The sequence below is a fragment of the Rhinopithecus bieti genome, unplaced genomic scaffold, assembly GCF_001698545.2.
Source record: "Rhinopithecus bieti isolate Rb0 unplaced genomic scaffold, ASM169854v2 scaffold_18153, whole genome shotgun sequence".
Taxonomy (NCBI): Eukaryota; Metazoa; Chordata; class Mammalia; order Primates; family Cercopithecidae; genus Rhinopithecus; species Rhinopithecus bieti.
In genome coordinates this window covers 1,223,190-1,236,530 of record NW_016809139.1, presented here as the reverse complement: position 1 = coordinate 1,236,530, position 13,341 = coordinate 1,223,190, and the positions used below count along the sequence as shown (strand labels likewise).

General features: G+C 49.1%; 1 protein-coding gene across 2 annotated transcripts in view; it reads right to left on the bottom strand.

Annotated features, from left to right (window-relative positions):
* PTTG1IP (PTTG1 interacting protein) overlaps positions 1 to 424 on the bottom strand; it is a 29,303-nt gene extending 28,879 nt beyond the window's left edge. For both annotated transcript variants that reach the window (XM_017888684.1, XM_017888685.1), the window contains exon 1: positions 50 to 424. In XM_017888684.1, the coding sequence (XP_017744173.1) occupies positions 50 to 164 (115 nt within the window). In that variant the 5' untranslated portion in view covers positions 165 to 424. The remainder of the gene's footprint in view (positions 1 to 49) is intronic.
* Between the last annotated feature and the right edge of the window lie 12,917 nt (positions 425 to 13,341).

Sequence of the window (13,341 nt, the reverse complement as noted above, 5' to 3'; positions counted from 1 at the left end):
ACCAGCCGCCCCGCCCCCTTCGCGGCCCCGCCCGCCCCGGCGCCCTCACTCGCTCCGGGAGGCTCCTGCGCGGCGGCCACCGGGATGAGCAGCAGGAGTAGCGCGGCGCCACCGAGGGGCAACCTCCAGTACGGCGTCGGCCCGCGGGCTACTCCGGGAGCCATGGTCAGCCGTCGCTCGGTCAGTCAAGGGCTCGTTATAACTCCGACTGCAGCACAAGCTGTCTCTGCCCGGAAGAGCCGCGGCGCCGGAAGTGGACCTGCGGGGCGGGGCCACGCGAGTGCGCAGCCTCAAAAAGCAGCTAGCTCCGTCCCCTCGCCGTCCCGCCCGCCTCCCGGCGCGGCTGAGGTTCAGTGCGCCTGCGCGATGGAGGAAAGGCGCCCGGTAGTGAGGGAGCGGCGGAGGCTCAGTGCGCCTGCGCGGCGGGGACGGGCGGCCAGCTGAGTGGACTGGCGGAGCGCGGTGCTTCGGTGGCGGAGGTCACGGCATCCTCCATCCTAAAGGGCTGCGAGCGTCCCGGACTGCGGCCCCAGGCCCTGCTCACGCTGCTCTCAAGCGAGACCTAGACGAGGCGCGGGTGGGCCCTCGTAGTCCGCGCCGGTGCCCGCGCTCCACACCGCGGCTTCCGGCGCTGGGGTCCCCCCGATGTCCGCGTGGGGTGTTTCGGGGATTTATTTATTTTTGTACGTTAACCGCACTGGAAGCAGCCCCAAAATAGGCTGAAACGTGTGGTGCTGAAGCTGCCACCTAAATTCCCGAGAGAAGCGCCGTTTCTCCTCCCTGGCTTCTCGCCGACGCCCTCGCTGCTCGGTTGATGAAAGGATTAAATAGTGACTGACATTTTTAAGGCTACTTAAGAAATGGCAAAAATACATTTAGAGGCGTGAACCTGAACACAGTCTGCGCGCTTTAAGCCCCACGAGAGCCGGGGCCGCCCGGTCCCGTGCGCCGCAGCTCCTTTCTCGGGTCCGGGATTCTCCGGTGCGGGGGACGGAAACCTCCTGCCTTCTTGGTTCATGACCCTTGTAGATGAACTTCCGCTGTTTTCTGCACTGCTTAGACCAGAAGACGGGAAACCATGACTGCCGCACCCTCTGACGGGTTAAATGTACCCTTCCCCGAAACAGGCACTGCCCGTCACCCATCAAACGCTGTGACTGCGCCCACCTCGTAGGAAGGACGCCGCGATCCTGCTAAAAGCCCCTCGGCCTCTACTTGCTTGAGGGCACCCTTCCCCTCCCTGCTTCCGAGGGCGGACTCCATTCCTCTGGAGTTGGTGTTTCCGGGTGGGCCAGCCTCCAGCCACCTTTGAATAAACCCCCCTTACATTAGATTCTGACCCTGTGTGATTTTAGGTTGGGATTTGGGCGCCTGCAGATGGGCCCGAAGCCAGCCTCCTGTGATCTGAGCCACTTCTCTGGCACTCGGAGCGCTGGCACCCGCGGAGCGGCCTTGGCTCACCCGACCGCCTGCGAACTGATCGGGGTCTCTGGCAGCCTCCCAGGGCTGAGGTTCAGACTCTGTTCCGCCTACCCAGGTCCACACACCTGATGGGGCTGGAGTGGAAGCTTGGTTTTAAGGCAAAGAGTCAGCTGTTTGCAGGTGTGTGCTTGCACTGCCTTTCGAGGTTAAGGTTTCGTTCGTCTTGCTAAAGTTTGCAGCCTTTTTTCTCCTTCAGATTTGGAAAAGGGGAAAGCAGTTTCTCTTTGAAAAGAAGAAACGAATCGTGGCTTAAGCAAAATTTGTAATCTTTAAAACTGGCCAGGCTCTGGAGTTGAGTTCAAGTGACATGTCTAAACTGTCTTGAGTAACCAGATTTTCCCTTACAGGCTTTTGTCACTTAAGAGAACTCATGTCATAGACAATCGTCCATCCAAAACCAAGTCTTTCTCCTTCAGGAAGGACCCATCTTTGGCAACTGCAGCTGGATTCCTGCGCAGTGCTTATGGCGCCACCTCTTGTCATATTTAGAAAAATGGTCTCACATAACTTGAGAAAAAACAATTTCAGTGACCAAAGCCGGGTACACTTGGAATACCAAGCTCATTTACTTGTTTGCTCAATTGGAAAACGCTGGCTCTAGGATCACACAGAATCTTTGGGAGTTATTTTTTATGGTATTTGGAAGCATCCAAAAGAAGTTCTAATAAAGGTATTTCTTTATGAGAGAAAACAAAATTATCTAAAATAATTTCTGAATTTAAAAGGCTACTGAAATTTCTCCCCCTCCTCCCTCAACTCCTTCTCTTTATCCTATGTTGTCTGAATGCACTACCCCGCCCAGACCCACCTTTCTTCCTCCTCCTCCTCCTCCTGTTCTGAGGCCATTTCTCAAACAGCCAGTGTCTGATAGGGGACAACTACATGCCCCAGTTCATCAGTTGTGGTCAAAGGTAGAACTTAAAAGTATAATCAAGGAATTTCTTGATGCTCACCAGGACCCTACTGGTTTTCCCAGAGAATTTAAATACCTGAGTGTGTGACCCTGGCTCTACTTTGGGAATTTTTTTTTTTTTTTTTGAGACTGAGTCTCACTCTGTTTCCCAGGCTGGAGTGCAATGATGCAATCTTGACTTACCGCAACCTCTGCCTCCCAGGTTCAAGCGACTCCTCTCCCTCAGCCTCCCAAGCAGCTGGGACCACAGGCATGTACCACCATGCCTGGCTAATTTTTGTATTTTTAGTAGAGACGGGGTTTCACCATATTGGCCAGGCTGGTCTCGAACTCCTGACCTTGTGATTCTCCTGCCTTAGCCTCCCAAAGTGCTGGGATTACAGGCGTGAGCCACTGCGCCGGGCCATAAAAATTATTTTAGATAATTAACACAAGTTCTCATTGCTGACATAAGCTCTTGCTGATACAGCAGCCGCATTGTCTGTAATAAATTCCACCTTGTTACAAGGTTCCATTCCTTGGAGTCAAAAAAATTCAAAGGGTAGGTATCACTAATACTCCTGTAATGGCAAGTAAATCTCAGCCTATAACTTTTCAACTAAGTCCTTTACAAGGGACTCACATTTTCCTTCTAGTTCTATCAGCTACCATCCATCTTATAAAAAGAGACTTCTTAGAATTATAATACTCACATTTTTTTCTCCCGAAGGGGGACAACGTATTTAGAATTAGATGAGAAATCTGAGTTACTAGACATAAAAAAGTTTCAAAATCTAAGCCATTTGCAATCCATATTGCCCTAGAAGACACTGAATTATTGAATAATGAAGAATTACAAAACCTACTAAAGGCAGTACTTGATCAAATATGGTCATAGTCTTCCACTGATACTGGAAGAATCCTCTTGGCTACCCTGATCAAAGTCTTCTACTGTAGTGGACTTTTGTAGCACATCCTTTAGTAGTTCTGTGGATGAAAGTATTGATTTCTCTTTGCCTTTACTTGGGAAGGCAGACGACACACACAGGCAGCTATGCCCAGGGCCACACTGAGAGCCCAACTGACACAAAACTGTTCTTTTAGATGCTGACTTGCTCTTTTTTGTTGTATGGAGTTTCACTCTTGTTGTCCAGGCTAGAGTACAATGGTGCCACCTCGGCTCACTGCAACTTCTGCCTCCTGGGTTCAAGCGATTCTCCTGCTTCAGCCTCCCGAGTAGCTGGGATTACAGGCATGCGCCACCACACCTGGCTAATTTTGTATTTTTAGTGGAGACAGAGTTTCTCCATGTTGGTCAGGCTGGTCTCGAACTCCCTACCCCAGGTGATTCACCCACTTCGGCCTCTCAACGTGTTGGAATTACAGGCCTGAGGCACTGGGCCTGGTCTTTTGACTTGTTCTTAAAAAAAATTTTTTTTTAATTATAATACATAGGCAGTTTACTCCTCTGCTCAGCAGATAAGCAAGTTTTAATAGAAGATGGGATACATTCATTACAACAGTACTAAGGGGGACATAGAATTTCTTTTTTTTTTTTTTTTTTTTTTTTGATTACAAAGGAAGTATTTTATTTTTGCTTTGCAAAGCTGTTTTGCTTCACCATTATGACAAACAGCACCCGCAAATGCAGTGTATTTGCAAAATCAAGATAGGTGGTGGTGCTCATCTGACACTGTACAAAGCAACAAAAACCCCTTCACTCCCAGTTATTTCCAATGGAAAGGGGATCCATTAAGTACTTCATCCCAAATCAGGTATGGATATTTATGCAAGTTTTAAATATTTATATTTAGGGCTTAAGGGAATAACAACGTTATCCTTTGAATTATGTTAATTTTTAAACTAGTTTTTCACCATGATAACTTTAAATGGAATTCTGGAACCTAGAGGGCTAGGTCTAAAATCTATAATCATTGAAAGTAAAGGGGGGGTCATTGTCCTTTTCAATTACAGCGTTAAACAGTAGTTTTTTTTCTTCCTCCCATCGGGTTAATTGCTAAAAGTTGGCATATTCTAAGTTTCTATCCACCACTAATTTAAGACAATCTGCTGGGTTGGCGGGTTATTTTCATACTAGTTTATTAGGGGTTCCATTTTCACTCCCTCCAATAGATTTTGATGTTTCTCATATGCTTCTTTCACTCATAAGTTCACACTCTTTAGGTTTCTTGAAGGGTTACCTCAGTGGTCATCTTGATCAGCCAACCCAATCTTCATAACAAAGATTGTTTAAATCTGGATTTTCTTGGCAAAGAGGCTTTCATTAATTTCAGGTTAACTTCTCCTTGATAAAGGAGGATAGAGTTTCCACTAGGCAGCTTCCACACTTCCAAAAGCACCAACTTCTTGTTGTTTCAATTTTGTCCCCAACTTTTCAGGTAGACCTTACAGTAAAAACAACATCTCCCCAATGCTTCCTGTGCAAAATTGCTTGATTCCCACTGTTCCAGTTACCATTTTCCGTTGTTATCCATTCATTGTTTCTCTGTTGGAATTTACGGACCAGGAGGGCCAGAGCGGGTCGCGTGCAGTGTTCCGGACGGCGGGCCCGCCCCCCAACTTGCCAGGGCCTCAGCGGGGGCAAGGGCGCGGCGGGGGACGGGACGCCGCGGCAGGGGTGCAGAGGCAGGTCCCGCACGCTCCGCACCACTCGCAGCGCCATGTCACCCGCGCCGGGAGGCGGGGCGGGGAGGGGCCGGGACACAGAATTTCTAAAGAAAAACTTCAGTTTTATAAAAAACAAAGTACTTGGGCCACTTATCTAAAGAAGGACTTTCTATTAATCTAGATAGACTGAAAGGAATTTTAGCTTTCCACCACCAACCACCAATAAACAAAAGGGTTTGGGAGACTGGCAGGATGTTGTAGAAATTGGATTCCAAACTTTTCTTTAAAGCTCAGTCCTTATATGCGCCCTTAAAACAGGACATGCCAGGACTTTGCGGTCGGCAGAAGAAAATCCACCAACATTCGAAATGATCAAACGTGACCTTGCTAATGCTCTGCCTTTGGGACGTACAAATTATAACCTTCCATTATTATTTGTATAATATATGAAAGTGGTGGAGATGCTTTAGGGGTTCCTAAAGCACTGTTATATGTAAAAATGTTTGTTTAGAAACAGAATGCTTGTTCCCCAGTGCTGCAAAGAAACAGCACTCGAACATAAATTTAATCCTCTCAGCAAGGCCATTTTTACTTTCTGCAGAAAGGGTGCTCATCGCAGATGGAACAATGGTGAAAGCACACCTGAAAAAATGAGGGAAGCAATTTTTATCCCTGACGTAGTTTGTCCCTGCTGCTGTGTTCTGTCTCCATTGGCTGGAGCCAGACCTCACAATCTAAACTAAAACCTGATTGGCTAACAGTTTAAAACTTTTCTCAGTAGGTAAAAGTAATGGAAAGATGAAAGAGGAAGTTGCTTATGCCAAATAGGGAAGGGGCATAGGCTGCGAGCTGGAGCATGCCTGTGAACAGGTCCAGCACAGATACCTTGCTTAAGGTTCAGGGACATAGAATGTACTACATGCCTGTGAGCATGTTTAACAGCCACATAGGACAGGGCTTAAAAAGAGTTATTAGCACAAAGCCAGGAGGCTTGAAGGAAGTTAGTTTTTAAAAGAAACTATTATTTTTAGCACTTATGATTTATTCTTTAACAAGAAGGGAAACTTTGAAGAGGAACTTTTCACTTTCAACAAACACAAAGATCGAAATAGACAGTCATTGCCACAGTTGCCTAAAATATAATCCAGGAAAACCATTATAAGGACATTTCCCTTCACCTGAGGCCCTTGTGAGGTATGATCATTAGATTCCATGCTGTTGCCACCCTCAGAAACATACAAATAAGTTCTGGTAATGATTTATGTGTTTTTCTCACTGGGCAGAGGCATTTCCATGCAGAAGAGCAGTGGTCTCAGCAGTGAGTAAAATTGCTGTAGAAAAACGTATTGCAATCCGGGGAATTCAATAGCAACAGAGGAACTTGTAGCAACAGAGGAACTCACTTCACGGGGTGGATGATTCAATTGGTATGTAAACTTTGGCCTATCCTCCAGCATTTCCATTGCGCTTACCACGCCCAGTCATCTGGGTTAGTGAAATGCACCAATGGAATAATCAAAACTCAATTGGCAAAATTAACCAAGCCTTTTTCAATTCCTTGGTCAGAAGTTCTTCTGTTGGTTCTGCTTAATCTGAGGTCAGCACCTTTAGGTAAACACCAGTTATCTCTGTTCGAAATTAGGCAGACCCATGAAATTATCTCCAAGGAATTGTACATCTATGATATTAAAGGGAGACATATTCAGCTATTGCAGTGCCCTTGCAAAATAATTAACAAAAAATTATAATTGACAAAAATAATCTTTTCACAGTGAGCTCCCGGGAAACAAAAATTTGAAGGACCACAGACTTCAACCAGGAGATTTTGTCTATTGGAAATGACATTTTTTAAAAAGTCTCTGCAACCAGCTGTGGACCTTATCAGGTACTTCTGATCATTCTTCACCGCAACATTAGAAGATGACTCTTGAATTCACATCTCCCATCTAAAGAAATCTGAGCCTCAGCTGGGTGCGATGGCTCACTCCTGTAATCCTACCACTTTGGGAGGCCAAGGCGGGTGGATCACCTGAGGTTAGGAGTTCAAGACCAGCCTGGCCAACATGGTGAAACCCCATCTCTACTACAAATATAAAAATTAGCCAGGCGTGGTGGTGTGCGCCTGCAATCCTAGCTACTCGGGTGGCTGAGGCAGGAGAATTGCTTGAATCCGGGAAGCAGAGGTTGCAGTGAGCCGAGATTGTGCCACTGCACTCCAGCCTAGTGACAGAGTGAGACCCTGTCTCAAAAAAAAAAACAGAAAGCTGTGCTTCCTAAATGGATTGTTGTACTGGAAAGTGATACCCTGGGACAGCTAGGACAGTGTTCTTTGGGTTGTGCCCGGTCACAAGGTCAAATATGTCATACCATTTCACACTTACCAATATTCCTCATCTATAGTCTTGTCAGATTCATTCTGTATTCCACTGGTATCATCATTTAGCTTCCGTCTTTCTTCCATAACTGGGTATCGAAGGTGTTACTTGACATGTGAAGGCCCTTACCAGTTATACACAAAAGGCCTTAAGTTATAGCCAGATGGGTATCTCATTATTAAATGACAAACTTAGCTGAGAAAATCTGTATTATAAAACCATGTGGCTTTAGACATACTCACTGCAGCTCGAGGGTAACCTGTGCTATCATAAAACTGAAAGCTGTGTCTATATCCCAGATAAACCAAATGACATCACTAAATTCATGGCTGATAAGAAACCCACATAAACCAACATTTCAGAGCCAAAACCTCCTCTAACCAACTGGCTAAATAGCTGGTTGGGATCTTGGCAAACTTTAGTGACAAAAAACGTTAACTTATTCTAGAAATTACAATCATTTTTTATGTTTGTCCTGTTTGCTTGGGCTCAGCATAAAGGGATAAAGTGGCTGCAAAGGGTCCTTAGTGACAGCAAACTGTCTTTGACCCATGTCTTCCAGTTTGAAGACTTTACATCTTCATTGGGATCTTCTATTGTATCAAAGATGTTTAAAAATCCATCTGCAGGCCGGGCGTGGTGGCTCATGCTTGTAATCCCAACAGTGCGAGGCCAAGGCAGATGGATCACTTGAGGTCAGGAGACCAGCATGGCCAACATGGTGAAACCCTGTCTCTACTAAAAATCCAAAAATTAGCCGGATTTGGTGGTGCACACATGTAGTCTCAGCTACTCAGGAGGCCAAGGCAGGAGAATCTCTTGAACCTAGGAGGCAGAGGTTGCAGTGAACTGAAATCGCACCACTGCACTCCAGCGTGGGTGACAGAGTGAGCCTACGTCTCAAACAAACAAACAAAAAAAATCAATTTGCAGAAACAGAATAAACAAAAATCTAGTTTAGAACCATGCCCCTGAAGCAACCTTTTTTTTTTCCATCCTAACAGTACAACCACACAAAGCTAATTTAATGGTATTTGAAGGACATTAAACATGTAAGGACATGTAAACATTAACCGAAACTCAGTGAATACCACCACATTTTAAACAGTGCCATCCACAATGGCATTTTAAAATATAGCTAAGTTTTGGAACAATTTAACAATGCAGAAGTTCAAAAAATACGTGGTATAACCCAAGTTCCTGTTTTAACCACATAGAAGTCAAGATTTAAAAAGAGGAAATGGGGGGCATTGTGTAATTTAACATGTCTGGAATCCAAAGATACATATTCAATTGTCAGAGAGCTTCAAGCTCAGAGGAATGACCCAACGGCACATTGTACAGGAAGTACCACCATAATGACTCTTTAGAGAAACAGAATGATTACTTAGAGCAGTCTGGAATTAAAAGTGCATATGTCTTTCCATGAAGAAAGATGTTTACAGAATTAGCCAGGCGCGGTGGCTCAAGCCTGTAATCCCAGCACTTTGGGAGGCCGAGACGGGCGGATCACGAGGTCAGGAGATCGAGACCATCCTGGCTAACACGGTGAAACCCCGTCTCTACTAAAATAAAAAAAACTAGCCGGGCGAGGTGGCGGGCGCCTGTAGTCCCAGCTACTCGGGAGGCTGAGGCAGGAGAATGGCGTAAACCCGGGAGGCGGAGCTTGCAGTGAGCTGAGATCCGGCCACTGCACTCCAGCCCGGGCGACAGAGCAAGACTCCGTCTCAACAAAAAATAAAAATAAAAAATAAAAAAAAAAGAAAGATGTTTACAGAATTAAACTGATAGAATCACAATGGTACCAACTTAGGAGAAATGACAGCTGAGCCCCAGGGCCATGGAAAGGACTGTCCACAGGCACAGATAGCCACAGTGGGCTGGGGCCAGAGAGGGGAAATTCCAGGGCCCCCACCCAATTGTGCATATTGGAGTCACCTGCTGGGGATTTCCACCAGAGTTTTTATTTGGTGGTTAAGTGTCTGTGCTTTTTTGGTCATTACGAGTACATTCCTTAGTGGGTGAAAGAGTTACTTCCAGAGAGGCTGCATAGAAGGAGTGAACCTTCTGGCAGCATGTTAAACCACCAGATGCTTAACACTGGGGAGAACAAGGAGAGCACCCGAAGGTCCCAGACTTGGGACCCACTTTGGAAGGGGCTAGACCGTGTTGAGCCTCGGTCTGTGGGAGCCCTTGGACAGGCAGCAGTCAGCAGGGTCTGGGGCGAGGCATAGAGGGAGGGAGAGAGGGCTGTGCCCACAGGCCAGAGCCCATGTCCCATGACGGGACTAAGCAATGATGCGGAACCTGCACTCCTGGTATGTGGGAGGACTCCTGTAAGGCTGCACACGGGGGCAGCTTCATGGCTTCAGAGCTGGTCTGTGCCATGTGGGGTCTCTTGTGCTCAGGAATTTGTCCTTGACCAAGGCACAGACAGTTCCGGTTGCCCATCCCTTGCAAGCAGTTACGATTCTCAAAGTACTTCCTGTGCCAGCCTCTCTGCATCCTCCCAGGGCCAGGCTTTAGTGATCCCTCCACAAGACAAAACACAGCTTGTTCCAGGTCAGGCAGCCAGTAAGAAGGAGAGCTGTACGTGGACTGGGGGCTCACCCTTGGAGTCTGTGCTTCTTTCCCGTGTCTCAGGAGCTCCCCTCAGTTCCCTGGAACAAGGTTGGAATGTCAAAAAGACCTGAAAACTGGCAGGAAAATGATGTCAGAAAAACCACAAAGTGGATTGAGGGCATCTGTCTTGCTAGAGGCACATCGGGGGGGGTGATCCAGGCCCTTGCTGCAATCACTGAGATGGATCTCGAGCAGGGGCACGTGTGTCCTAGGACCCTGGCTCAGGGCCTATTGCCCACTGCACAGTGATATACCAACCCACCGAAACAGAGGGAGTTGCCGCAGAGAAAGGCTAAGACGCATGGGGCAGCCAAGCGAGGAGATGGGAGGAAACCTCAAACCCGCCTCCTGAGGGGCTTGGGGATGGTGTTTTTCAGGGATCTGGGCAGGTGATGGGTTCTGAAGCATGGGGATCACTGATTGGTGAGTATGAGGGGTGAAATCACGGGATGGGGGATGAAGAAAGCACATTCCTGAGCTGAGTCAGTTCCTTGGTGGGGGCCTTCAGACCGGTTGGCATCGGCTGTTTTGCTGGAATTTACGGTGTGGAAAACACCTGAAGCAATTCTTCGCTTACAAGGTCCTCAGAGATTCCACCTCCAGGAACAACAGGGGAGCAGGTGGTCTGTGTGCTGGGTGACTCTTGTTAAGTTAGGAGCTGCAGTGAGGCGGGTGATGGTGCCTGCCACACCCTGGTCAGTGCCCAGCTCCAATTCTGCCCAAAGCCTGACTTGGAATTCTCAGTAACTCTGTGAGGAGGGTTTCGTGCAGGGCTGGTATCCGATCTCGGCCAGACGTGCTCTGTGCCAGGCCCTCTGGTTGCCTGGTCACCTGGGGTCACCCTCCCCCATCCCTCCTTCCTGAGAGGGCATCACCACACTGCACACACCCCTGTAGACCATTCCTTGATGTCGACAATTTTTTTTTTTTGAGATGGAATCTAGCTTTGTTGTCCAGGCTGGAGTGCAGTGGCGCAGTCTCAGCTCACCACAACCTCTGCCTCCCGGGTTCAAGCGATTATCCTGCCTCAGCCTCCCGAGTAGCTGGGATTACAGGCCTGTGCCACCGCGCCCAGCTAATTTTTGTGTTTTTAGTAGAGATGGGGTTTCACCACATTGGCCAGGGTGGTCTCGATCTCCTGACCTCGTGATCTGCTCACCTCGGCCTCCCAAAGTGCTGGGATTACAGGCGTGAGCCACTGCGCCTAGTCAATGTCAACAATTTGATCTCCATCTCCTAGCTTTGCCCAGTGGTTCTCAATCTACAGCATGCATTGGTATCCCTGGAGGACCCACAAAGCCCAGATTGCTGGGCCCACCCGGAGCGCTGCTGACTAGCTGGTTTGGGGCCAGCCTGAGAATGCATCTCTGACAGGCTCCTAGATAAGGCTTGTTCTGCTGCCCAGGCCAGCCTTGGGGAACTGGGGCTCGAGGCCAGTGGGTCTCCAACCTGGCTGCACAGCAGCCTCCCCGAGGAACACTGAACACCAGCCACGGCAGCCCTTCTCCGGCAGGGAAGGGGCATTTAAAGCCCCAGGCGCAGGCTGGGTGGAGGACACCTGAGCTGGGAAGTGGGCAGTGATGGAGCATCTGGTCATTTCTAGCTCCTCGCACCTGCCCAGGTAAAGGCTCCCAGGCATGTATAGTAAAAGGTTATCACGCAGTTAGAAGTTTGTTTTTTGTTTGTTTGCTTTTTTTTTTTTTTTAAGCTAGGATCTTTCTTTGTCACCCAGGCTAGAGTGCAGTGGTGCAATCACAGGTCACTGCAACCCCCGACTCCCAGGCCTAAGCCGTCCTCCTAACTCAGCCTCCCGAGTAGCTGGAACTACAGGTACGTGCCACCACACTACGAATTTTTTTTAATGTTTAGTAGAGATGAAGTCTCACTGTTCGCAGCTGGGTCACCAGGTGTGCCGTGTGACTCTTGTTAAGTCAGCAGCTGCTAACTTAACAGCCTCAGGTTCCAGGCTGACCTCGAACTGCTAAGCTCAACCAATCCTCCCACCTTGGCCTCCCAAAGTGCTGGGATTACAGGCGTGAACCACCGTGTCTGGCCACAGTTAGAATTTTAAAGTAGGGGACCTAAAGCAGATGCTGACCACATGTGCCCATTTGCAGGTCTGCAGGGCCCCTGGCAGTGTGGCCAGTTGTGTGGCTTGCCCAGACAAACTGAGGGGTTTCCCAGGACAAGGGCCTTCCTGTGCTAACACCGAGATGTTCACCAACTGCAGCCACGGCCGGCAGCCTGCCTGTGTCCAGAGCTCTCAGGCAGGGTCTGTGTGGAGCTCAGTGCTGAATTCTGCTCTGGGGCTGTGAGCAGCTTTAGCACAGCCCAGGGCTGTTTCTATACTTCCCCTAAAGCGGTACTGGCTCCCTCCCCTCTGAGTACCCCAGTGGGAGGCAGAGGGGGCTCTGTAGACAGCCAGAGGGGAGGTGTAGACACAGTTGGAGGAGAGGTGTAGACAGCTTGAGCGGGGAGATGTAGACAGCTGGAGGGAAGGAGTAGATGGCTGAAGGGAAGGTGTAGACACAGCTGGAGGGGAAGTGTAGGCAGTCAGAGGGGAGGTGTAGACGGCTGGAGGGGAGGTGTAGACAACTAGAGGGGAGGTGTAGATGGCTGGAGGGAAGGTGCAGACGGCTGGAGGGGAGGTGTAGACAACTAGAGGGGAGGTGTAGATGGCTGGAGGGAAGGTGCAGACAGCTGGAGGGAGGAAAGGTGTAGGCACAGCTAGAGGGGAAGTGTAGATACAGCCAGAGGGGAGGTGTAGACATAGTTGGAAGGGAGGTATGGACAGCTGGAGGGGAGGTATAGACACAGCCGGAGAGGAGGTGTAGATGGCTGGAGAGGAGGTATAGATGGCTGGAAAGGAGGTGTAGATGGGTGGAGGAGGAGGTGTAGACGGCTGGAGAGGAGGCGTAGACAGCTGGAGGGGAGGCGTAGACGACTGGAGAGGAGGCGTAGACGGCTGGAGGGGAGGTGTAGACGGCCGGAGGGGAGGTGTAGACCGCTGGAGGGGAGGTATAGATGGCTGGAGGGGAGGTATAGACCGCTGGAGGGGAGGTGTAGACCGCTGGAGGGGAGGTGTAGACCGCTGGAGGGGAGGTGTAGACCGCTGAAGGGGAGGTGTAGACTGCTGGAAGGGAGGGCAGACAGACACTCACTTTCCTGCTTTGCTTCTGCCCTGGCCAGGCTCTGCCACAGGTGCCTCCTTGGCGGGGCCACCACACCATTTCTGGAAATGCACCTAGGATTTGGGACAGGGGCTCAGGGTGGGGCTCTGTACAGACCAGCAGGTAAGGAAGGAAAAGGGAAAACAGAGCCCTGCCTACGGTCTGAAGCCAG